This window comes from Lepidochelys olivacea, assembly GCF_965140295.1.
Source record: "Lepidochelys olivacea isolate rLepOli2 genome assembly, chromosome: 11".
Taxonomy (NCBI): Eukaryota; Metazoa; Chordata; order Testudines; family Cheloniidae; genus Lepidochelys; species Lepidochelys olivacea.
The window spans coordinates 18,755,994-18,782,739 of NC_140421.1; the positions used below are offsets into that span (position 1 = coordinate 18,755,994).

A 26,746-nucleotide genomic window follows, 5' to 3' on the forward strand; every position below is an offset into this window, starting at 1 on the left:
TTATAACATTCATAAACCAGTCGGAGAACACTTCAATCTCTGTGGTCACGTGATTACAGACATGAAAGTTGCAATATTACAACAAAAAAACTTCAAAACCAGACTCCAGTGAGAGACTGTTGAATTGGAATTCATTTGCAAATTGGATACAATTAACTTAGGCTTGAATAGAGACTGGGAGTGGCTAAGTCATTATACTATTTCCCCTTGTTTTTTCCTACCCCCCCTCTGCAGACATTCTTGTTAAACCCTGGATTTGTCCTGGAAAAGGCCCACCTTGATTATCATAAACATTGTAAGGAGAGTGATCACTTTAGATAAGCTATTACCAGCAGGAGAGTGGGGTGGGGGGAGAGAAAACCTTTTGTAGTGGTAAACACCCATTTTTTCATGCTTTGTGTGTATAAAAAGATCTTTATACTTTCCACAGTATGCATCCGATGAAGTGAGCTGTAGCTCACAAAAACTTATGCTCAAATAAATTGGTTAGTCTCTAAGGTGCCACAAGTACTCCTTTTCTTTTCACAGTATAGTAGATACTATACTATAAATGTGAGGGTAATGAAATTTTAGTAATGCAGTGTTAATAATATGAGACCTCTATATAGCATATTTAATAGCATAGCATGAGATACCGGTAAGGACCACAGGTTTCTGGAGCAAATGTTCCTTAATCCCATCTTCTCCAGTGTGGGGTTTGTATAACCTCTCATACAGACCTCATACAGAATCCTGCTGCAAATGTTTGTGGTTTTACAATGACATATTCCTATTTTGCTAAAGCTCTCTCTCTCTCTTTTTGTGTCTCTCTCTTTTTTTAATGTCACACGTAATTTGGTTTTGTCCTCCTGTGTTTGCACTAGCAATCTACTTTTGGAGTCATCTGCATATTTGACCAAAGACACACTGGCCGAAGAATAGCATGAACCTGGTGCACAAGAGTGCTTCTCTAAACTCTGGTTAATGGCTCAGAAAAGTGTTTAAATCCCTGAGTGCTGCATTAGGCTACAAATAACAGGATGCATCACTGCTTGAATATGAACAGGTGCAGATCCACAAGTCACCAGTAGGTTGCTGATTTTGAAAACTACAGTAGAATCTCAGAGTTATGAACACCAGAGTTACGAACTGACTGGTCAACCACACACCTCATTTGGAACTGGAAGTATGCAATCAGGCAGCAGCAGAGACCTTTTTTTTTTTTAAAAGGCAAATACAGTACAGTACTGTATTAAATGTAAACTACTAAAAAAATAAAGGGAAAGTTTAAAAAAGATTTGACAAGATAAGGAAACTGTTTCTGTGCTTGTTTCATTTAAATTAAGATGGTTCAAAAGCAGCATTTTTCTTCTGCATAGTAAAGTTTCAAACCTCTATTAAGTCAATGTTCAGGTGTAAACTTTTTGAAAGAACAACCGTAACGTTTTATTCAGAGAGTTATGAAGATTTCAGAGTTATGAACAACCTCCATTCCTGAGGGTGTTTATAACTCTGAGATTCTACTGTAGTCTGAAAACTGCTGATTTAGGCTCAATCTTAAATTGAAGTTTTGATCTGACACTTCAGATGAGATTCTAAAAAAGAGAGAGGAAAATAGATAACCATATATTATGAGAAATCTAATTTTCTAGCATTGAACTAATAAAAGATTGGGAACAGAATATATTTTGATTAGATTACAGCTAAAAATAATTTAAAGCAGGCGTTCTCACCTTTTTTCTTTTTGAGGCCCCCGTCAACATGCTATAAAAACCTCCATGACCCACGTGTGCCACAACAACTGTTTTTTCTGCATATTTTGCCAGGGCCAGCATTATGGGGTAGCAAACAGGGCAACTGCCTGGGGCCCCACACCACACGGGGCCCCCATGAAGCTACATTGCTCAGGCTTCGACTTCAACCCTGGATGATGGGCCCCAGGGCTTCAGACCCATGCAGTGGGGCTTTGGCTTTCCGCTCTGGGCCCCAGCAAGTCTAATGCTGGGCCTGCTTGATAGACCCCCGAAGCCTGCTTGCAGCGCCTCAGGGGTCCCAGATAAAGGATTCAACCCCAATACACTGTTCATTGTTACACAATCAGAATTTTAAATTTGTGCACAGCTAATATAGCAACAACAGTTTGAGATCTCTAGATCTGAGAAATGATTTTGTCCCGTAGAGTCTGGGACAAGGAAAGTTAAGCCATGCTGTGGAAGTCATGTATACTGAATGCTTTGTACTGAAACGCCTCCAATTTATGATCACTTGGAGTGATATTGGAAAATATAGCCACTCACCTGTCATTGTAGACTGAATATATAGAATTCATAAGACACACAAATCATAGCTTTATGACTTAAAGACCTCTATTTAGTATTACATAATCTTTTTAAAGGGAAATCTCTGTTTAAGCTAAAAGCTTTCACTTCACTATCTCCTACGTTAATGTATTCAGACTAGCTGCCAACACTAGAATCAAAATTTCATGCTAAATAGGAGAAACAGATCTTCAGATACATGTGAAGGTACAAATCTGTATTTCTAGTTCACATATTTTGACTGCAAGAAGACAGACTTCTTGTTCTTTGAAGTTCAATTAGTCATTTCCTCTGCACTGGTAGTTACTCAATCCAGGCTTCATCATTCATATCCCATCTGTTCATATGACACCTTAATAATAACGATATCCAAGAATGCAAATCCAAGCTATAAGTCACTCAGTTTCATATCCTGTTATAGGATCAGCCCACATGACCAAAAGTTTCAGGAAAGTAGGAAGAACAATATTAGAGGTCTTGGACACACATCTTCTTTAGTAATACAGTCCAACCATTTTGAGAACATTATGGTCAATGATAAATAACTTCAGTGTCTTTTAAGAAAAAAAGGAAGATTTTTTTATTATTATTTTTAAGGCTATATCTGCTTTCATAGCGATTCAGTGACTAGTGCCGGAATCTCTGTGCACGTGTCTGAGAAGTTGGCTGTTATTCCAACAACAAGCATTAGAATCTCACTCCAACCTACTGCACATGCTGGTGTACCACTGTAATGGTAGGATAAGCAATGGCTCCATACACAGTGATGTCACTCAGGAGTTCAGTTAATAAAAGAAGGCATGCAGAGTGATTTGGGGGACAACAGTGTTATTTTTGTTTAATGTGTTTACTTTAGAATAAAGCAGCAAAGTCTGAAGTCCACCATTAAAATACAGACACCAAAAGTTAAAAAGGAAGATCTGCCTGATCAGGTAGCATGGCAAGTGTACATGTATGTGGGGAAAAGAGAGAGGTGCACAAGGACGTTGAAGTGGATACATAGGTACTATAACGAAGGTTAATCTCTCCCCTCACAAACTCATTTAAATGTTTCCTTCCCTTAAGGTTTCTCTAAGCTCCATCACTGTGCGTTTGAAACCCTGCTCTAAATACATGCGACAATATAGTTTAAGGGGTCATGCTAAACCACATGACCAGCGCCCTTATTAGGCTATGAAACCAGATAATCCAGGATTATCTTGCAATACTAAAAAGGTTTCTAACGAACTTTAAGAATGTCATGCTTTCTTGCCAACTAGAGAGAGATTACTCTCCCAACACAGGCATCTGGTGTCCCTTTTCATAGTATCATTCTTAGATTCCAAGATCCTAAGGTAGGAACCTTGTCTACTTTCATGCTCTGTATGATGCTCTAGCACATTACAAGTGCTTAAATATTTCTAATTATATGGTTTCTTAGGAGAAGACAGACACCCTCTACAATCAGGGTGATCCTATGAATGGCTTAACCTACAAAGGCCAAAAACAGGACTTTGCACTGAGCCTGGAATCATGAATTTTCCCCTACCCAAGTGGAAGAATGCCACACAGTTTATAAAATATACCTTTCATCAATTTATCCCCAGAAGCAGACTGAAGACTTGTCTTCACTGCACCGTGAGCAGGAGCTATAACTCAAGTTTTTCCCCTAACCCAACTCTCATCCACACACAAAAATCTCTAGCATGAGTTCGGTGGTGCTGAAAGCTCAAGCTAGCTGGCCTGCCAGGGGATATGGTTGAAGCTTGAGGACTGCTGATATAATGTAGTAGGGATGCAGTAACTCTCCATCTGCTAATCCAACCATTCTGTGCTGCCCGAGTGTCGTTTCGGAGCGTGGTTGCTGTCATACAAGCTAGGCTTGTTGAGTGGAGTAAGTCACGTGTACTAACGGTTGAAACACTAAGCAAAGTTGCACATTTTTGGCTGTGCTGGCCTGTGTATGGAGACTACATTTCAAAATAGAGATGGCCCACCTTTCCGCAGGCAGAGTACACCACACTATTTGTAAGTTTAGAGCTCTGGGAGTTCCCTTGAGAAGAAAGAACAGAAGAAATGGGAAGGCAGGAAGACACACAGAAAAAAGAGGAAAGTTCACATTAAAATAGTAAAGCCCTAAAATAAAGTTTCATTTGCAGTGGAAATCAGAGTACCTAAATTTATTAAAATTAAGATGTCCATATTTTAGAATTACCCCTTACATGCTATCGTGATCCGGTAGATTAACAGTAAGAGGTGCTTCAGACATTTTAATCTGGCCCTTGAGCTCCTGCTGGGGAGCGGGGTCGGGGGCTTGCCCTGCTCCACGTGTGCCATGGCTGTGTGCGGCTCCCGGAAGCAGCAGCATGTTCCCCCTTCAGCTCCTACGCGTAGGGGCAGCCAAAAGGCTCCGCACGCTGCCCCCGCAGCTCCCAGTGGCCAGGAACTGCAGCCAATGGGAGCTACAGGGACGGCACCTGCGGACAGTGCAGCGCGGAGAACCACCTGGCCACGCTTCCGCACAGGAGCCGGAACGGCGACATACCACTGCTTCCAGGAGCTGCTTGAGGGAAGTACCGCCCGGAGCCTGCACCCCGACCCCCTCCCGTACCCCAACCCCCTTTCCTGATCCCCCTCCCACCCTCCAAACCTCTCAATCCCAGCCTGGAGCACTCTCCTGTACTCCCAACCTCTCATCCCCAGCCATAGCCCTCACCCCCAACCCGGAGCCCCCTCCTGCACCCTGAACTCCTCACTTCTGGCCCCACCCCAGAGCCCTTACCCCCCCGCACTCCAACCCCCAATTTTGTGAGCATTCATGGCCCGCCATACAATTTCCATACCTAGATGTGGCCCTTGGGCCAAAAGTTTGCCCACCCCTGTCCTACAGCCTTATTGCATTATAATATGGCTCAGTGGGGAAGGAAATGAGAATTTCATGCTCATATTTTCTTTGTATATGTAACAGAGTAGTCTATCTCCTTTAGAAACAGTTGTAGTCCAGTGTTAGCCAGTCCTGTTGCAAGACTCTGAGCCTGTAAGACCAGGTATTTTGGGTGTTGAATTCCCTAGAAGGATCACGTGACCAAGCTGAAGCAAACCCTGATGGGAAATAGGGAGAGGGAAAGTCAGTTGACAGTCATGTGACAAGGCTATAGGATAAAAGGGGAGCATGTAGCTCAATCTGAAGAGCCAAGAAGATGGCAGCATGCCAGGATTTAGGCTGTTCCCTGTGAGGAGTGACCAGAGGTGAAAGCAAGCCAGTAGCCCCAGTACGGCATACTGGTAAGAGCCGGTGCACCGTAACGGGACCGGCTTTCCCAGATGGCAATTTAAAGCCCTGAGTTAGTGGTGGCGGGGCTGTGGCAGGGATTTAAAGGGCCCTGGAGCTCCAGCCGCCGCTACTGCCCCAGCCCTTTAAATACTCACTGGAGCCCTGCTACCGAAGCCCTAGGGTAGCAGCAGGGGGCTCCGGGGGGATTTAAAGGGCCTGGGCGGTAGCGGCTGCTGGAGCCCCAAGCCCTTTAAATCTCTGCCTGAGCCCTGCTGCCGAAGCCCTGGGGTAGAGGTGGCGGGGCTCTGGCGGGGATTTAAAGGGCCCTGGAGCTCCAGCTGCCATTACCACAGATGGAGCCCTGGGCCCTTTAAATCAAGATTTAAAGGGCCTGGGGATTTAAGGCCCTGCCTCTTCCGGTTAAGGCCACACCTTTTCCGGTTGAGGCCACGCCCCCTGCTCAGGACTCCAGCGTATCGGTAAGTCCTCTAACTTACTTTCACCCCTGGGAGTGACCTGCACAGAACAGGAAGTGCTGGCAGGCTGTCCAGACATTGAATCCTGGAGAGAACTGGATTGGGCTTGGGATCAATCAAGCAGGTGGTAGGAACAGGGAAGGAATCTACAACCTAGCTCTGTGACCTCAGGTGCAGAAAAGGCCTGAGTATGAAAAGGCAAAGGGAATTATTTCTGAAGTCTTGCTAATCAGGGAAGCAACTGCTGGTACTCAAGGGGGCCAAACCAACTATTTATGTTAAAGAATGGCTTACTACAGCAGACACCAAAAAGGCAATGATATTTTGAAACTCCTGGGCATGTGTGTGAGTTAACTAGAGACCCAGTAGCCACATTGCCACACTGGACTGTACCTTACAACAGCATACATCAAATGTAGTCTCATAAATGTGAGCATTGTGAAAACAGATTGGGTGGCAAAGATGCCACATACATAGGTATCTTAACATCTGCAGGTTAGTAGGTAGTTATAGGAATTTAACCTATTTACGGCACTCTGGCCTGTTAACGTTATGCCTCAAATGCACGAGTCTTGTCTTTTTTTTTTCTTAAATAGAGCAGTTTCTGTTTTTGGTACCACACAATGTCTGTCCCTGCAGGTTTACAATCAAAATTAGATAATACAGTACAACCTGTATCTAGTTAACTGTACAATTTATCATATTATAAGCATACGAATAATTATATTGGTGTAGACTTGTGGTCCATCTAGCCCTATCTGACAGTGGCTAGATCCTGATGCAACAGGGGATACTGCGAGAATCCCCATAATATACAACTGCAGAGTAACACACTTATGAAGGAAGTTTCTTTCTAAACCTGGACAGTTAGCTTCTGTCCCCTTGATAAATGAATGTTTATAGCCTTTATCAAGTTTTAACCTAATGTAGCTATTTATACAGCCAAATTAAGCTTCTGATTAATTTTAGTACTTTATTTACTGATTTTTTTTTAAAAAAAATCAAGAGCTTTATGTAACTTTGGGAGAACAGAAGCCCTACACTTGTATGTATTGTGACAAAGTTCCTGCTTTACCTTGGTGGGTCTTGCACTTTTTGGCAGATTTGCTCGCCTTGGAGCTTCACGGCAGCCCTCAGCTTGGTTGTTTTTCTGAATTCACAGTCCAGGTTGACACGACTCTTGTGTCTGACGAGGAGTTGGGAGGTTTGGGGGGGGAACCCGGCCCGCTATCTACTCCAGGTTCCAGCCCAGGGCCCTGTGGAATGCAGCTGTCTAGAGTGCCTCCTGGAACAGCTGTGTGACAGCTACAACTCCCTGGGCTACTTCCCCATGGCCTCCTCCCAACACCTTCTTTATCCTCACCATAGGACCTTCCTCCTGGTGTCTGATAATGCTTGTACACCTCAGTCCTCCAACAGTCTGCATTCAAACGCTCAGCTCCTAGTGCCTCTTGCTCCCAGCTCCTCACACGCACACCACAAACTGAAGTGACCTCCTTTTTAAAACCCAGGTGCCCTGATTAGCCTGCCTTAATTGATTCTAGCAGCTTCTTGATAGGCTGATTAGAACACCTGCAGCCAATCTTAATTGTCTCTAGAAGGTTCCTGATTCTTCTGGAACCTTCCCTGTTCCTTATCCAGGGAAAAGGGACCTACTTAGCCTGAGGCTAATATATCTGCCTTCTATTACTCTCCTATAGCCATCTGGCCCCACCCCGTCACAGGATATTTCTGAAAGAAAAGCTGTTAAAGCAAAAGCACTTTAACAAGTTCTAGTAGTAAAGTGATTTTTCACCAAGGTTATGAAAAAATAATGCAGTTTTCTTCAATAAACACAAGCCTTATGCAATCTGTTGGAAACATACTGTACAGAGGAAGCTCACATGTTGCCTTCACTCGTGTGGGTGTCCTGATATTCTTGGGATTCTCACCCACTCATGTGAGTCAGTTTTATATAACACTACAACACATAATTTGCCTCCTACTCACAAGTCAACACTTTAGTACTAATATCTTACCCATGATTATTTAAAGTATGTGAATTGAATATATTTTTATGTAGAAGTGTGCAAGCAGCCATTACATTTGTGTCAGTAATCACAGTATGCAGTCATAAAACTAAAACAAAGTGAGAGGACTTCTTTGCATAAATAACCTGGGCTACTCCACTAAAAATAGAGTTCCAAATGATTTAAATTAGGCATTGTTTACTCTTGATTTACATAGGTATTTTAAAAGTGAATTTAGCACACATCACATGTTCCAGATTGGCAGCATTAGAGACATGCCACATTCACAGAAGAGCTACAGCACAGACAGACAGTGGTTGTGCAATATCATACACTGACTCTCCAATGTTCCTCAACCTCAGTCTGGAGACACTGCCTCCACAGCCGCATGTGTTAGTTAGAATACGATCATCTAATATTCTAAAAGCCTAGTGTAGACAAGGCAGCGTATACTAACGTGCTAAACTGGTCAAATTGAAGCCTAGGCTTAGCATGTGACAAAGTCTACACTAGGCTTCAGAATGTTAGCTAACAACACATCTTTAAACCCTACTCAAGATTAAGCTTTAATAGCAAGAGTTAACAGTTCATTCTCTACACCCATTCAATCCGTGGTTTCTGAGACTATGTAGTTCACCAAGTGGGGTAATTTTTATGAAGTAGACCAATATCCACTTATTTCACATACGTTATGACTGTTGGGTGACTTATCTTTTGATGTGGAAACTAGTGGATTCAGACCAGTGATCTAGAAACTAGAAATTTAGCAGTCATGATCATCATGTCTATGGAGTTCTTCATAAACATGAAGGAAGACTAAAAGAAAAGACAGTCCCTCCAGAAAGAAGAATTGATGACTGAGATAGCCAGGGATTGAAGCCTAAGGAAAAATGGGGATCATGTACAGGAAACTATGAGAGAGAACGCAAGACAGATTCATACCAACACCAGGAAGAGAGGTCTATGTGATCAGGGACTCCATATTCAGAAGAATTCACAGGCCTGACATCAAACCAGATCCAGAGAACAGAAAAGTGGGCTGTCTGCCAGGAACAAGGATATGAGATGTGAACATGAGGCTGAAGAGGAGTCTGACGGGAGGAGGGAAAAATACACTGATTGTGCTGCATGTTGGGATGAATGACAATGCTAGATTTCCTCTGGAACGGTCAAGAATGACTAAGCTCAGCAGGGAAAGATGCTTAAAAGAAGTGGAAGGTCAGGTGATTTTCAGGATACTTCCAGTCCCTACAGAAGGCAGATGCAGGTGTGATAACAAATATCAACAGACGGCTCAAGGATTGGTGCTATGAGGAAGGTTTCAAGATGACTGATCGTTGGGAGGCATTCTCAGAAAGAAGAATCTTCTTGACTTATGGACTCCACTTGAGGAACTGGGGTATTAACTTCCCAGGATCAAGTCTGGCACAATTCATAAAAAAAGACTTTAAAACTAGGAGATGAGGGGAGAAGGTTGAAAGGGACTCATGAAATCTCCAAGCATGGCTTCAATACACAGAAACAAGTAAATCAGCTAAATGAAGAGATAGTAAGGGATAATGGAACACCACAAGCTAGAAAACTGGGTGAGATCTGAGGGAAACAACTGAAATGCTTGTACACAAACACAAGGAGTCTGGGTAACACAACGGAGAAACAAACTACGAGTGCAGGAGGTTAAACCTCATAGTATAGGGATTACAGAAACATGGTAGAATAGCATTCATGACTAGAATACAGATATTGAAGTGGATGTGCTGTTTAGGAGAGAGAGGAATAAAGGTGATGGCATAGCACATCAATGACAAAACTATTGTTTGGGTCAAAATCACTTTGGGCAAGGATTGTAAAAAAGGTTGTGATGGTGTTAGGGGTCTGTTATAGATTCCCTAGGGTCAGACTCAGATACAGACAGTAATCTCTAATATTATTAGGAAGATAAGTACTTTGGGGAATTTGTGTCACAGTGGAAGACTAACTTCCCGCTATAGATTGAAGAATAAATGCTACTAAACACTAGTAGGGCCCAGTTATTCTTGGATGTGACAGATGACAGGTTTCTTCATCAAGTTGTCACTGAACCAACAAGAGCCGAGGCAGTCTTATACTTGGTTTTAGTAAGCAGGAGGACATCACAAAATAACTGGTCATAGGAAATAATCTTGGATCAAGTGACCATGATCTGATTCAGTTTAAATTAAATCGAAGGATAATCAAAACCAGGTAATCAACTACGATTTTTTACTTCAAAATGGCAGATTTTGGGAAATACAGGGAATTAATTAAAAAAAAGTCACCTGGACTGAAGAGCTCAAGGACTTAAATATGGAGGAGGCTTCAAATTTCTTTGAATCAACTATACAAAAACTATCTGAAATTTACATCTCAAATAAGGGGAAGAAACATGTAGGGAAAGGCTCCAGACCTAGCAGGATGAATAATCATCTCAAAAAGATTACTGGGAGTAAGCACAGAGCCTATAGGAAAAGGAAAAAGGGGCTGATCATCAGAGTTCCCTCTAATTTTTTATGTCCATGTACAGAATGAATTTTGTTATGTGCACCAATATGGAGGTGATGTGTGGAAAGGGTGGGGCCGAGGGGTTCAGAGCATGGGAGGAGGCTTAGGGCTGGGGCAGAGGGTTGGGGGCCTCGCCGCAGCAGCTCGTGGCCAGGGGAGAGGCACCTCTCCTGGGCCGTGGCAGTTCTGGCAGGGCAGGGCAGGGCTGGGCTGGGCCGAGGAGGAGCACTTCTCCCCAGCAGCTCCAGCAGGCCTGGGCTGGGCTGGCCAGGGGAAGGACTCCTCTCCCTGTCAGCTCTGAGGGGCTGTTTTGGGTGTCACATTTCAGGACAGATGGACAAATTGGAGAAATTCCAGAGAACAACAACAAAACTGATTAAAGGTCCAGAGAAAACATGACGTATGAGAGAAGATTGAAAAAAATGGGTTTGTTTAGTCTGGAAAAGAGAAGACTGAGAGGGGACATGATAGCAGTTTTCAAGTACATAAAAGGTTGTTACAAGGAGGAGGGAGAAAAATTGTTCGCCTTAACCTCTAAGGATAGGAGATGAAGCAACGGTCTGAAATTGCAACAAGGGCAGTTTAGGTTGTACTTTAGGAAAATTTCCTGTCAGGGTGGCTAAGCACTGGAATAATTTGCCTAGGCAGGCTGTGGAATCTTCATTATCAGAGATTTTTTTAAGAGCAGGTTTTTCAGAAATCATAGAATTATTGGAATATACCCGTAATACTTGAAATATATTAATAAAACCATTCCAGGTACAGATACAAGATTGTATTTGTAAGGAACGGTGGTATGCTTGGTGTAGGCTTACTAGTAAGTTTGATATTAGCTGTGCTTAAAGACCCAACGCTGGAAGTTGCTGAACACCATTAAAGCCATAGACATCACTAGACATTGAAGGCGCTCTGTATGATACAGGATCAGGCTCTGATATTTTTCTTATAAAACAACAGTAGGCTTAATCTCAAAATTTAAGAATGAAAGTCAAATGAGTCAGATGTCAAAAATACATACCCCAACATATCATCAAGAAGAAAAAATATGCCTAAAAGTTGCACAGAAACTCTTTTAAAACAGTTTTTATGAATATTTATACTTTTTGCCATATAGATTATACACTGAAAAATTATCAAATTGTTACAATTACACACAATATGTTTACTTGGAAGGTCAAGTACTTCATGGTATAGCCACCTCTTACATTAAAGTCTAGCTAATATTAATTGCATATGCTTTTCTTAAATGAAAGTTTAATAATGTGGTTTAAAAACAAAGTGAATGCAATGGCAAAGAAAACTGTTCTAGTTTTCACAGTGACACCTGAGAAGCACTGAGTTAAATGATGTAGTTGGCACTAATAAAGAGGATTTCTTTTTGAAAGCCCAGACCAGGGCAGGTGGTATAATATTCAGTCACAATATTGATTTCCAGCAACATACAATTCTTCAAATAAATGCCAGGAAACAACACAAAAAAGTAACACGTGCATTTGTGTTCCCTCTTAAGGTATGCGCCACCGCCCAAGAGGCCATCAAGGGCCATGCACCTGATTAGTGCAGGTGCGCACACAGCGGCATAGCCAGAGGTGCACCTGGAAGACGTGTAGGGTGAGGAGGGGAAACAGAGGGTGGGTGGGGGACGATGATGGGGGAGCTTGGGGCATTCAGGGCTGGGATGGGGAGAGAGGCCTCTTCCCCCCCACCCCACCCCAAGAGGGAAGAGAGGCCTCTCTCCCCCCCAGTCCCGTGGCCTACACCCCCCTACACCTACAGGACTCCTCCTTCTACAGAGGATAAAATTAAAACAAAATTGTTCTGCCAACCTGTCCATGGGGGAACAAAATAGTAGCATGTCTCTTATGCATGCCAATAGGCAAAGCAATGTTAATTAATGATGTTGGTAAATCACAGATTAATAGTAGCTATCATGAAAACTGTCAATCATGTAGTGAGGTGCTTTGTACATCTTATTAGATAGCACCTACCCACTGACGTTTTTAGATCACACAATACATTTGGATTTGCAATTTAATTTCAGACTGGAGAGGAGGGGAGGGAAGGGAGAAGAAAAGAGAAACCACTTTTTTTCAGAGGAAAGATATATAATAATTGTCTTAGGAGGAAGTTACACTTGAGTTTTCTCGTACCAATCCAGTCAGTGGCAATAACAAAACAGAACAGTAGACAGAAGAACCAAATACAATGCCCATCCTAAAATTAAGCCATTTGCTGCTTTTCCTTCCACCTAGAGTTGTTTTGGCCCCATAGGGTATTTCTACGCTGCACAGTAAACCCAGGCTCTGATTCATATTTGAGCCCAAGCCTAACACACAGGTCAGACTTGAATCAGCAAGCACTCAGGACCCAGAACACTGATGGTGGTGGTGGTGGTTGGATGGTGGTGGGGATGATGAGAGCCCAAGTCCAAGCGTGACTTATGGTCAAGGCCTGTGACACTGCAGCGTGAACAGAGCTCAAGCCACAGACCTGAGTCAGGAGATCAGGATAATGCAGAATGGGTGCGCCAGCATGGTTGTGACTTGTGAGAGCTGGGTGCAGCAACTGCAAGCCCAGGATTACAATGCAGTGTGGATGCTCAAGTGGAGGCTTGGACGCAAAGCCCAGGTCCCACAGATGCAGGTTTACAATGCACTGGAAACATACCATTATTACCTCCTCCTCTCAGACACTCTATACTATGGAATCACTAAATAAGAGGAAGAAGCGTTGCTCCCAAGCCACTCTCTACCCCAGACCATCTGTTGCTGACTTCATTAGAGTTTAGGACCTCACTGAGCAGGCTTGCCTCTTCCCTCCCCTGTATCCTGTTCATCTCATAGGGTGGAGAAAGGCAAAGTCTGAAACTATGCCTCCTTTTTCAAAGCTCCATTATATGACATCCCAAGATGGAATCCAGAGACATGTGGTCCGGTCACATGTCCTGGTATAGTCGTAGCAGCCGTTACTTACAGGCTGTCTGGAGTGTTCTCAGACAGGATGACCAGGTGGGAGATAAGCTTCTCCTAAGGCCTATTGTTCTTTCTAATGGCCCATTACCCTGAACAGGCCCTTCCCAACCCAGCTATTTAGACTGAAAACATGTCTAGTGGGCATTACCCAGGTGTAACTACATTTGAAATAGAGATACATAGTCAATATTCATAACTTCAGATACAAAAATGATACATGCATACAAATAGGATGGTCATATTCAGCAAATCATAACTTTTCCAATGATGCCTCACATGACTTATCTTGTACAAAATGCATCGTAATTATGCCATAATAATATCACTCTGAAGAATATGGGGTGCAGTGTCACACCTACACTAAGAGAAAGGTCTATTTTAAAAACACAGTGTAGACAAGTCAAGTTGTAGTTTTAATAGGTGTTATCTTGTGTGAGTATCTGTAAAATATAGATCCATCCACACAAGATTAAGATTGCATTTTTAAAAAGAAAAGGAGTACTTGTGGCACCTTAGAGACTAACCAATTTATTTGAGCATGAGCATCCAATGAAGTGAGCTGTAGCTCACGAAAGCTCATGCTCAAATAAATTGGTTAGTCTCTAAGGTGCCACAAGTACTCCTTTTCTTTTTGCGAATACAGACTAACACGGCTGTTACTCTGAAACATTGCATTTTTAGTAGTACAAAGTTTGTCGTAAGGGATGAATGATTCAATATTATTTTATATAATATACTTAGTATGGTGGTTTGCAAATATAAAGCTTGTTTTTCTTCCCATTCTTCCTTATCTCATTTTGGCTATTCAAAAAGCCCCTTTTTTCTACTGCTGTGGTTGCCAGCATTCTAACTGATTTGACAAAACATAAGTACTCCAACCCGTTTGATTTTTGCACAGCACACAAACCACCACTGATATTCTGTATGGTATTAGTTTATCTTCTTTCTTAATTCTGAAATGCTCCTTCTTTTCGATTACACATTTTGAAATTAAAAATAGCAGTGGGAATAAATTAAGCACAAGCTCCCGTAGAGAATACTTAATAAAGGGTTGCACACGTTTCAGTTGAAGGGAAGAAGAATAGTTGTAGATAGTCTTGCTTCCTGACTGGATGCCAGTCTCTCTCAGCAATCTATGATTTTACATCACCTCAGATTGCTCTACCTTAAGAGTTTACTTCACTTTCACTATATCACTGAGCATATCCTCGCTCTCACACGCCAAACGATACTGTATTTGTCAGCATACTGATTTCTACTGATTAAAGTTAGGCTGAGAAAAAAAACCTCTATAAATCCTACATTATATTATCGACAATATTATATCCGTGTTGAAAAGAAGACCCTATTCCAATAAACCAGAAGAGCATTAGATATTCAGTCTAGGCAAATACTGCATCTAAAAGAAAAAAAACTGGGGGAGACATTTAGCCGATTATTTAAAATTCTTCTCACCCTATCTTTTATTAGTTTCCTTGAGGCAACTGTGCATCACACATTCAGTATAACAGATTCCAAAAGGCTTATGTTTCCCTCAAATATACACAAGTAACTAATTAACATTAAAGGGAATTACATAATGCACTGAGGGGAAAAAAAGAAACAAGTATGATTAATCAGACAGTGTTTTGTAATTTTGAATATCATTTTACTTCAAAGTTATTAGAAATCCATTTAACTGCAATTGCCTTCTTAGCTAGTGACAGCACAGCCCTATTATGAAGCAATGCAATTACATATCTCAAATGCAGTCTATGCTGCCTATGGAAGGCATTTATAGAGCCCAACTACTGTAGTCTGAACACCTCATGATTTTTTAATGTGCTTATCCTCACAATACCACTGTGAAATACGGAAATACTACTCATTGTCCTCATTTTACAGTTGGGGAACTGAGGAACAGAGATAACAAGGGTATATCTACACTGCAATGTAAGCCCAGGCTCAGGCTCAAGCCTGAACCTCCTTTCCATCTACACACAAATCTGCCTGACTCAGGCTGGAAAGCCCTCAGGACCTGATCTCTTAGATCCACCAAGGAAGGTGGGTCCGAGCCCAAGTCCCACTGGCACTTGGGTCTAAACGGCATCATGTTGCACTGTGGATGCAGCTCAGGCCTGGGTCCTAAAACTTGCATTCTGAGAGTCTGCCAACGCTATCCTAAAGTGTTTCTTGGCCTTTCTATCCCAAGGCTAGACAAATGACTCCCAGGAAACAGAAGCAACCCACCTGGGTTCAAGTACAGCTGCTTGGCATTTAACCCTTCCATTTTATTCTGGTGGTGTTCTCATGCACCCTCAGAGGGAACGGTCTTCTGCATGAGCTATGGCCACCAACAAGAAGTCCTTTGCCAAGAATGCTGCTGACTGGTCACAGGACCACAGTCAGATTCTTACAAATCTCTGGTGCAAGACGAGAAAGACCCTGGTAAGAGTACCAGAAATAACCATGTGTACTCAAGAAACAGTTGACAAGCTGGCAAGTGTTGGGAATTAAACAGATTTGTGACCAATGCAAGGAGTGGATTAAGCAGCTTGAATGACTGTCGAAAAGCCAGGGATGAGAACTGCACCTCTGGAAACGCTCCATCATCCTGCCTCTTTTACGAGGCCTTTTATTGGGTGCTGGTCACTGCTTCAAGCCCTCAGGGGGTCACGATAGTCTGATCAGTGGGGATAGTGACGTTCTGACCCCTGATTCTAACACAGTGCCAGGGGGGAGCCAACAGTGGCCTGTTCAGGCTAGCGATGTGACTCTGGTGCTCATGTTGGTCCCTTAGGCGGCTTTGCTGCAGGACCAGCTTCAGCACATTCTGGATCCATACTCGGAGGAGCTGTTTAACCCCTAGAGGAGCAGCCCACCAAGGAAAGGGCAGCAGAAATGGAAAAGGCAAAAATAGTCGCAGAGCCTGGTAAGTGTCTGATTCCATGTTTGTTATTGATAATCAAATGGGGGGATTTCCAGTTTTTGACCCTATGCTATTATTACAAGCTGTGAGTAGCACTGTTTATCGCCTAATGGTGGAATGCATGCCAACGCCTTGTCATTGCTCCCATCCCCACAAACACTATGTGGAATTCAAAATGGATACCAGGAAGCAGTTAAACAAGCATTTACAATGAAATTTTTACTAGATACTTGCACATTCTTTCAATGACATGCTGGGGTGTTACAATTCAGATCATTAATTTGTCTTCCCTTTTAATATGGTGCACTGTATAAATCTGCCACACTGTAACAAACCTGCTGTAAACTGTACTGGGGGAGGGGGAAAATGTAGTGTATGGGTGACTAAATCATTGCCTGAAATAGAGAGGGTGGGGTGTGTGCAATCCAGAATTGTGCTGGGGAAGCAGGGGTACTCACTACGCAGTTCTCTGGGAGTCAATATTGTCATGAAATTGCATGTAGTCGACAGGCAGCTGGAATCTGAGCAGGCTGTAATGTAAGTCTCGCTGCATCCAGGTAACTGCACAAATGCAGAGAGAGTTTTCAGACGCTTATAGGGAGTCTCTAATCCATGAGGATGGTAGTACAACATCCTGTTGATTCCCTGATGAATTTTGACCCAATCCCAGGTGTGGATAAGCTGCAAACTCTTCCCATAGTAGGAACACCAGATGAATAGTCACATTTCAGAGAACTGCATATTTTCCAGGCCACCACATTCATAGATGTGCTGCTCAATCGCCATTAGCTTGAAAACCCCTCTGGCACACATGGCTGGCTTGATGCTGGTAGCTTAGAACAGAATGTCCTTTTGCCATTCAGGAACCTCCAGGATTGTAACACCCTCGAGAATGTGAAATGCCTGAAAGGACTGAGAAACCATAGGTAGTAAGCTACGGCAACTGTCCTCCTTCACGAGGCTAAAATGATCTGCAATTTTTAAACATTTATCATTTGTAGATTTCACCTTACCATTATGTGTGCTCGTTTTACACTCTGGTTAACTTTCATTTGTGTCCATGGAGCATCTGGGAACTTAACTGTTGCTCTGAGAGTATACTGAGACCGAGTTTCACAAAAGATCTCTTTTGGACCTTGAGATTCCAAAGGCACTTTTTCTGATGCTATACTGAACCTTTTTTGAAGCACGGAGCTAGTGATGTACTGTCTGTCTTCAGACCCCTTCACCTCAGCAGTCCAGCAGAAGCCTGGGTTTCACATTGTTATGGAGCAGTCAAAGAGGAAGCATGTCCGTGACGACCTTACAGTGGACATCCTGGACATGGCCAACAAGTAGCTACCAAAGGGAGAAGGATTCACAGCAAGTGGAAAGGCACAGAGGCTGGAGAATATGATGAGAGACTTGCTGTGCAGATTCTGGAGCAGGGAAATTATTTGAGGGGGGAAGATAGAGTGCAGCAGAAAGATCTGTTTGAGAGGCTGCTTGCACTAATGGCAACAAGAGGCTAGGCTCCTACTCCACTTTATTTTATGGTTGGTTTTGGTGTTTTCATGGCCACTGGCCTGCCTGTCAATTCTTTAATACCGTTCTTTGTAATACAGACATCTTAAAAAATAAAGGATTTTGTTTCATTAAGAAAATTTATGACCGTCACTGCTTCACATTGTGTGTGTGTGTATCGCAAAGAATAATGACGGACATGAGAAGGCATACTTGGAAAGTTGTATTCAAACAATTTTTCAATATATCTTTTGAGATTAATCCATAATGAAAATCCAGTTCACAACACACAAACCCCCATTTCCCTCCACTGCATAGGCGGTCATTTCATTCATAAGTAAAATTTCATGACAATCACATCCCCATCCACTCATAGTATACAGCAATACTACATCATTTACTATTGACAATGCTGTATAAATACATTCATAAACATACTTTTCTCCCTCTTCCATTGGTCCATGCTAGTCCATAATGTGGGCACACAAAGAATCCCTGATTTCTGTTGCACATGGTGCATCCTGCTCCATTTGTGACATGTGTACTTTCCCTCTGACTGTACCAGTTCAGCAATCCACTGCTGTCGTAGGTCCACTCAAGTGCAAATGACTCTTCTTCAGCTTTACAAAGATTGTGAAGAGCACAGCTAACCACAATAACGTGGACAGCACTGGTGACATGGGAATCCAAATGTTTCTGTAAACAGCGCCAGAGGGATTCCAATTTGCCAAATGTACTGCCACCATTCTGTACCTACTGAGAGTATAATTAAACTGTCTTTTGCCAGGGCCTCTGAGATCAGGATACAGTTTCATAAGCCAAGGCAAAAGTGGTTATGTGTGGTCTCCTAGAGTAACATTTATGACAGTGTCTATTGATGGGACTAGCATCCTGTCCTGTCCATGAAGGCAGACTCCTGATTGGTGGAAAACACGGGCATCATGAACTTTTCCAGTGCAGCACATGTTGGTGTCCATAAATTGGCTGCTGTGGCTGACCAGAGCCTGCATAACAATGGAGTAGTACCCTTTGCAGTCTATGTATTGCAGTCCTTGAAAAGGGCAAACTATGGGCATATGAGTCCATCAATGGCCCTGGCACAGTTGGGAAACCCCATTCTTTCAAAACTGGCCATTACTTCAAGAACTTTGTTTATGCCCATCACATTTTTGAGTAAATCACACTACTGATCACCTCAAACCTCCGCAACCGCAGCACCCAGAGTCGACTTGTCAACATCAAACTGGTTGGCAATGGGCCTGAAGCAGTTAGGAGTGGCCAGCTTCTAGACGGTCATAGCAACCCACTTCTGGACCAGCCTGGTTACCATCATGCATATGTCCTGACAGTGCAGGGTCAGGGCAAGCTACTCACAAACCTCCAGAAAAATGGCTTTGTTCATGTGAAAGTTTTGGACCCACTGCTACTCATACCACATCCACATGCCTATGTGATCCCACCAGTCTCCAACTGTGGCCCTGCTTCAGAAGTGGCAGTCTACACAAGGCCCATTAGTGGCTATACAGAGAGTCAGAGCAGCATTATCCAGTTGAAGTCTGCTACGTCTGTATTGTTCTCCTCCTCCGGGTGCTTTTGATAGGTCAGAAAAGGCCACAGAAACATTCACCAGCATCTCATGGATGCTCTGCCCGTTTCCAGGCATGGGAATGAAGCCTAAGCAGGACAAGTTCTTCAACAGTGACTTCTCCATGTTGCTGGCTCTGGCTGCCAGGAGCATGCAGACACAAAATACAGCTTGGAAGGATGAGTTGGAAGGCTTAGACAACTTCCAGTAAAGTACCAGGAGATGCCAAGTTTTCCCACAGTGCACCACAAACAGAAGGGCTAGAGAGGCTGCAGGTGGGAAGAGCAGTAGGAAGCCTAAGATAGGCTGGTTTGACTTGAGTCTGTGTACTGCAATGTGGACACGTGAGCAGGGGTCAGAGACCCAGGTCCAGAAATTCCAAATCTATGGTCAATATTTAGTGCCTGAGCGTTTGAGTCCACCGACCCAGGATTACATTGCAATGTACCCTTACCCCAAGTGGCTTGCCTAAGGAAGGACACAGGAAGTCTGTGGTAGAGCAGAGAATTGTAGCTGGATCTCTCAAGTACCAGGCTAGCACCCTAATTACTGGACTGTCCTTCCTCCTTGCTGCCCGGCGCAAATCTATTTTGCCAGATGCACAGTATTAAGATGAAGAATTTCAGAGAGAGCTTGACCCAAGCAAAGGTTCCATGTCATGGTAAACTTTGAGGACAAAGACTAAAAATGGAAAACTGGAGAGAGATTAGGGGAGAAAGCGCACACTTTCCCCTCCACAAAAAAACTAAATGGTTTCTAAGCACTCCTTAGAACTTAAGGCACTACTATATTTGTGCTGTTCTGTTTTAGGTTTAAAGCAAGATTGAACTTTAAAAAAGCCCATGAGTAAGAATTTTTAAACAAAACATGCTGCAACACTACCTTCAGAATGTTACTTTGTTTCACTGAAGAAAAAAAAAAAAAAAAAGTTATGCCACTTCTTTGAGCACTGAAATTCTTGGTATCCCTGTGCCTGTCATGTTATTTGGGGTATGTGGGACAGAACATCTCACAAAAATGTCCAGTGATCTTCCAAGCTGTCAGCTTTCATTTTTATTCTGTACTGTAAGTCATCATAGCAAATTAGCATGGGGTATTTTTCCACTAATTCTTTCCACAAACATACTTGTTACACTGACACATTATATACATAGCATATGGATCTCTGTGGCAATAAGAAGCACTTAATAGCTCTAATGATCATACAACATTGTAGTCAGTCCTGACTCAGAGTTTACTTCTAGACAAAGTTAAAAGTGTTCATTTTAAACTATATAGCTTTGGCTCCAACTACCTCAGTATCACCTCCCTCACAATGGATTATCATAGACATGATTCAAGGTATGAATAAAATGGCAGCAATCTCCTAGACTCCACCTCCAACCTATCCTGAAGTATCCTTTTCAAGTAGATTGCACAGATCTTCATAATATGATCAGTCTTCTTTAATGTATGCTTTGATCAGCAGTACAGCATTACCAATTATTTGACTCTTAAATTACCATAATTATGCTTCAGAGTTAACACTCCATCAAAATAAAGAGGAGCTGCTCAGAACCATTGTTGTAGCCCATCTGCAAATTCAGGCAGACTTTGCTTCACCAATTTACAATATCTTAAAGGTTAATTTTACAAAAATACAGGCAAAGCCTTAATTCCTCACTTCCTCCCCACAAAAAAGAATTTAGATTGTAGCATAGGATAGTAGACATAACAGAAAAGTACTAATTCGTAAGTCACCACAAGCCTGCTTAAACCAACCCCAAATGAATGCAGTTGAAATGGTCACACATTTGTTAGCAGCCATTATTCAACAAAATCTCTCTACCTTTCAACTGCTCAAGCAGTTTTTCTCTTGAACACTCTCAGCTATGCCCTTAACCCCCCCCCAAAAAACTATAGAAACGAGTAAATAATCAGTTTTTGAGAACCCAGTAGAAGTATAAAACAAACTTTCTGTCCTTACTGATTTTTACCTTCATATAGACACTGGTTTGGTATTGCAGGGTTGCTCAGGAATACAGCATTATTAGTATCTACTTACTCTTTAAGAAAATTAAAATTTGTTTTTAAGCCATATAGAATTACTAATAAATAATGCAAGTTATGTTTTACAAACTTATCACTTGTTTTTATAAGTCTTTTGTAACTGTTCCAGAAACAGATTTCTAAAACAGAATTACTACTTTCAGTATACCATGAGATAAGCACTTTACCTGCCGCTTCTCTGAAGTGCAAACAAAATGCCTTTCTTCTGAAAAGGAAGCAATCTTTCCCTTAGTTTTTCAGGTAGGAAGGATAGCTTAGTATCAGCATCTTCAGAACAAGAAGTTCCAGCTGTAGAAGTTTCTTGGATTATGTTTGACATGTTGGCCCTGCAAGAAACAAACAAGAGGTTAGGAATTGGGTACTGAATACTCTAATACAATACAAGTTATAGCTATATGTAGCAATAATTAATGGTCCTATCACGAAATGATTAACTGCTAAATGATATAGATGTTGATTTGTACTACTTTCTCAACAGGTGTTAGTTTAGACAATTAACTCTTGGTTTGCAGTTCAAGCTTTCTCATCATTTAACTAAGAAGGCTGGTTTAGAACATGTTGAATGATGCATTTATCAGATAAACATGATATTTATAAGATGCATTTAGTTACCCTTTGCCTGTGACTTAAACGTGATAAGACTAAACACAAAATCAAGGATTAACAAAAAGTTTAAATTGAAACAAAGGGCACATATATTCCTAAAAAGTTTACCACCAACTTGGGCATAAGATCAGATCAGCTCTAGTTTACCCAACCCATACTGTCCTCTTGCCCATCATAAAACTCACGTGATAACTCAAAGAAAAACAATGAACCCTAAGACTAAATGAAAAAAGCTCTTATCCTTTGTATCACAGACTAACATCTTAAGAATTTCACAGATTTACAAAAAATAGATGAGTTTACAGGCAAAGTGCACAACTTTAAGAAATAAAAATCACAACCATCTACAACAGAGCATAGAAAGAACTGTTACTTACCCTACAGTAAATGTGGTTCTCTGAAATGTTTTAGTCAGCATGGATCCCACTCTCTGTGCATGAAATCAGATTCTTCTGAATAGCAATATTTGTCAGGGATGCACATGCATCCTGTCCCCGTGTGAGGACATGAAGGAGAGTTACAGCCATCCTGACCTTTACTTCCCTCACAATTCAAAGCCCATGATAAGAGGACTCTGAAAAGTGCAGATAGAATACAGGTCATGGGATCCACAGACAATATCTCAAAGAACCACAGTCTTCGAGGCTGTATCAGTGTTGCTCCCACCGCTGGTGACTGACAAGTAGTATCCCCTCCAAATGGTATGAGGAGGAGTCTCAGCTACATCAGTCAAAGAGATATTGCAGTACACCTCTCCCAAACTTGGCACCTGACCTGGTGGATAAGCCCCAAGGCATAATGTTTTACAAATGTCAGTGGGTTACTCCATGTTGCCACCTTGCAGATCTTGGAAACTGAAACATTTCTGAAGAAGACATAGGATGTTGCTTGTGTTCTGACGTGCAGTGATGTTCAGTGGGAGAGGCACACCAGCCAACAATAGTAAAGTGAGATACACTGTATTATCCATTTCAATAGCTTCCAAGATGAGATGACCTGACCTTAGGACTGGCCGACCACATCAGGAACGAAGCAGGAAACAGCGTGAATGGTTTGGTTCCATCAACATAATAAAAGCAAGGTCCCCAATAACATTTAGTGTGCAATTGCTTCTATCTTGGTACAGTGTGTGGTTTAGGAAAGAAGACAGGTAGATTGATTCAGAAGTCACACTGGAAATGAATTTCAGGTAAGGATTCAGCACCACCTTATTCTTATAGAATGTTGTGTGGCGAGGTTCAGCCATAAGCACCTGAAGCTCACTCATTTTTCTGTCTAAAATGACAACAACTAGGAAAACCGGTTCCAGAGTGAGATGATGTAAGCAGCACTCGGAACGAGGTTTAAAGGGAGGCTCTGTGAGCCCCTGCAGGATTAAGTTGAGGTCCCAGGCAAGTAAGAGTCCTTTGAAAAACCTCTATGCCATCAAGTGAGAAAAAACTGAACACAATTGCACCAGGATGACAAGCCAAGATTGCGGTGAGGCTGACCCTGAAATCAATAAGTGTTTGAGGATCTTTGGTATTGATGTCTGCTCTGGGTCTAGCCCAGGCTGGGCTGCCCATATCAAGAACTTTTTCTTTCTAGCGGAAGTTTTCCTGCTCTTAATATTTTCCAGACCTAACAGTCTCTATCCGTGGTGCTTAACCAGCCAAAAGCCACAATACCAGTTGCAGTGACTTAAGGTCTGGATGCAGTATCTGACCGTGGTGCTGTAAGACCATATTGCTCAGATCTGAGAGAGGGATAAGCAGTTCAAAGGATGTGCAGCAGGTCTGTCTCTCAAAATTTCCATGGCCTGTAGAAAGCAATGAGAATGATCTTGGCTCTGTCTCATTTGATCTTGGAAATCACCCTGAGGATCAGGGGAATTGGTCAAAAGGCCGGAAGAGGCCTTAGGACCACTGCAGAAGGAAAATAAATGGTAGCAACCCTGGACTCCTGTAGTACAGGGGGCACAGGATTCTGGCACTTGGTATTGACAGCAGTGGCAAAAAGGTTTATTATCAGAAGTCCCCTGCAAAGGAATATCTACTCTACTATGGACCTCTGCAGGAACCATTTGTGACTGGCAACCAGTTGCCTGCTCGGGAAGTCCACCAAGTTGTTACTGACCCCTCAGAGTAGAACAAGCATTGGATTATCCCATGTCAGAGGCACCATATCCAGAGCTCAATAGTCTCGAGGCAGAGGGGACACAAACATACACCTCCTTGCTAGTTTATGTAGTACATTCTGGAAATGTTGTCCACTGGGATCTGCACTGTGGAGTTTTGGAGAACCATTAGAAAGGTCATGCAGGCTTCCAGGACGCTGATGTGGAGTTGCAAGTGGGTCCACCACCTGTCCTTGAAACATCTATGATTAAAGTAATTGCTGGAGAAAGGGGTAGGAACAATATCCCACCATATACGTTCTTGTGTTCTCACCACCATCTCTGTTCTGACAGGACACAAAATAGGACCACGACTGTTATTCATTCTATGAACAGACAGATCTGAGCTGGAGTTACAGGGGCTGCAAGTTAAGTCTGACAAGCAGAATCTCGTACGTACATGCTGACATTTTACTTAACAGTCCCAGACACATCCATACCATCGTACTTGAGTTTGGCTGTATCCCAAGTACTATCAACTGCATCAAGAATCTGTCCTCAGGAAGATAGACTTGCACATATCTGGAGTCAAAGCTCCTCTGTAATGGGATAAGACACAATTTTTCTTAAAACAGGAGGGCCATATGACAACAGGAAGAGGGCATATTCCAGGCTTGCCACCATTTCTTGCTGGAATATCCCATTGATCAGCCAGTCATTCAGGTAGGGGGTAGACATAGATGCCCCTCATTCCGAGATCGGCATCCTGTAGAGACTTTTAATGCCGTGGAGAGTCCAAATGACATTACCTTATACTGGCAGCAACTGGGCCCCAACATGAATTCTAAGTACTTTCTGTGGACTATGTGAAGGCCATGCAGAAGTACATGTCCTGAAATACAAGAACTATAAAACAATCTTGAGCCTCTGGAAACACAATGGAGGCAATTATTACCATCTTATATCTGAAGCAGCATATGTATTTATTCAGTCTCCTCGGTCTGGGATAAGACCAAGATAGTCCCCCTTTCTTCTCTATGATACGGAAATATCTGCATAGAAAGCTCTGGATTATAAGTAGCTCCCCTATGGCTCCCAGACAAAACAACGAGGCCAATTCTGTTTGTGACAGGTTCTTGTGAGAAGAATAAGGGTGGGAAAGGGGGATGATCAGGGGCAAGGAGTGGAAATTTTTAAATAGAGTAGCCATGAGCAATAACATTTAATGACAATTTTTCAGCTTCAGTAGCCAACCAGTTCCAATGGAAAGGAGTAAGGCAGTTCCCAAAAGCAGTGACTGACTGTGGATTGGATCCAGTGACCCCTGACATTCCCAAACTTGCTGCCTTAGAGAGGGTGCCAGGCACATGACTGTAGCGGCAAAAAAATGGGCAACCCCTAGAATATCTGGCCCTTTTCCTCTGTGGGTATCAGACTGTCAACCCTAAGTGTGGAACAGTATTCTCTGCCCCTGCTTGGGGCTGGTTCTGATATGGTTTCTGGTAGGGTTGTAAATATCGTGTAAAAAGTTAACTGTTTAAACAATTAAAATTATATGGTTTAACCAGTTAACTGAGGTCACATGTGCCATCTGTAAAATTCATATGTGGTACTCACCTTCATCAAGGACTTTGAGATCCTCTCATTGTTAGAGAGCTTATTCCTTCACTCTCCCACTTCCCTGGTCCTTCTCGCATGAACAGAGAGCAACAATACCCGAAGTCCGAAGGTGCAACAATTCGATGTTTATTGGGGTGAACTTCCAGCAAGCTTAAATACAAGTTCCTTTTTCCTTATTTTCGAATCCCAACTTACTTCCTGTTTGCCCCTAATTTATATAGTAATATTCTTAGCTATACCTTAACCAATCATCCTACCGAAATTTAACTAACCAATCCTAATATTGTTACATGATTAGCTAACCAATTATATCCCACCACCTTAATTAGTTTACACCCAGCAAAATTAATTATACAGCAGACAGAAACAATCACAGAACCAGACAGAGACCATGCCAATAAACAATAGCAAAGTGGGAACTATAATGACAAAACAATACAGAAGTGAGGATTTCACAACAACATCTATAAAGACATAAGAGTTTCCCAGCTGTGTCTATTGATAAGTGAGTTCTTACCAGACAGAAAACTAACAACCTCAATTTCCTTTTACATCTTCTAGGCACTTCCCTTTCTCTGGAGGTGATAGGCACTATCAGGACAGGATTGTATTCCTAACAGCCCAATAGCACCTTCTTTCAATGTGACTACTTTGGAATGTGAGGATGTGACTGGTCTCTTCCCAGCTTATGGCTGCCTCTGTCACTTAGCCAAAGGCCTTAGCCTAAGAACAGGGCCTCCGACTGTCACAGTAAGAGAAGGAACTTACACTGGCAGACAGTGATTTTGATTCTTTCTTTTATACCTCTAACTAGCCAAGTGATAAGAATACACCTAAATTCTTAAAGTACAGG

General features: G+C 42.4%; 1 protein-coding gene across 2 annotated transcripts in view; it reads right to left on the reverse strand.

Annotated features, from left to right (window-relative positions):
• ZRANB3 (zinc finger RANBP2-type containing 3) overlaps nucleotides 1-26,746 on the reverse strand; it is a 128,095-nt gene that overhangs the window by 97,313 nt on the left and 4,036 nt on the right. For both annotated transcript variants that reach the window (XM_084642980.1, XM_084642979.1), the window contains exon 2: nucleotides 21,740-21,898. In XM_084642980.1, the coding sequence (XP_084499106.1) occupies nucleotides 21,740-21,891 (152 nt within the window). In that variant the 5' untranslated portion in view covers nucleotides 21,892-21,898. The remainder of the gene's footprint in view (nucleotides 1-21,739; nucleotides 21,899-26,746) is intronic.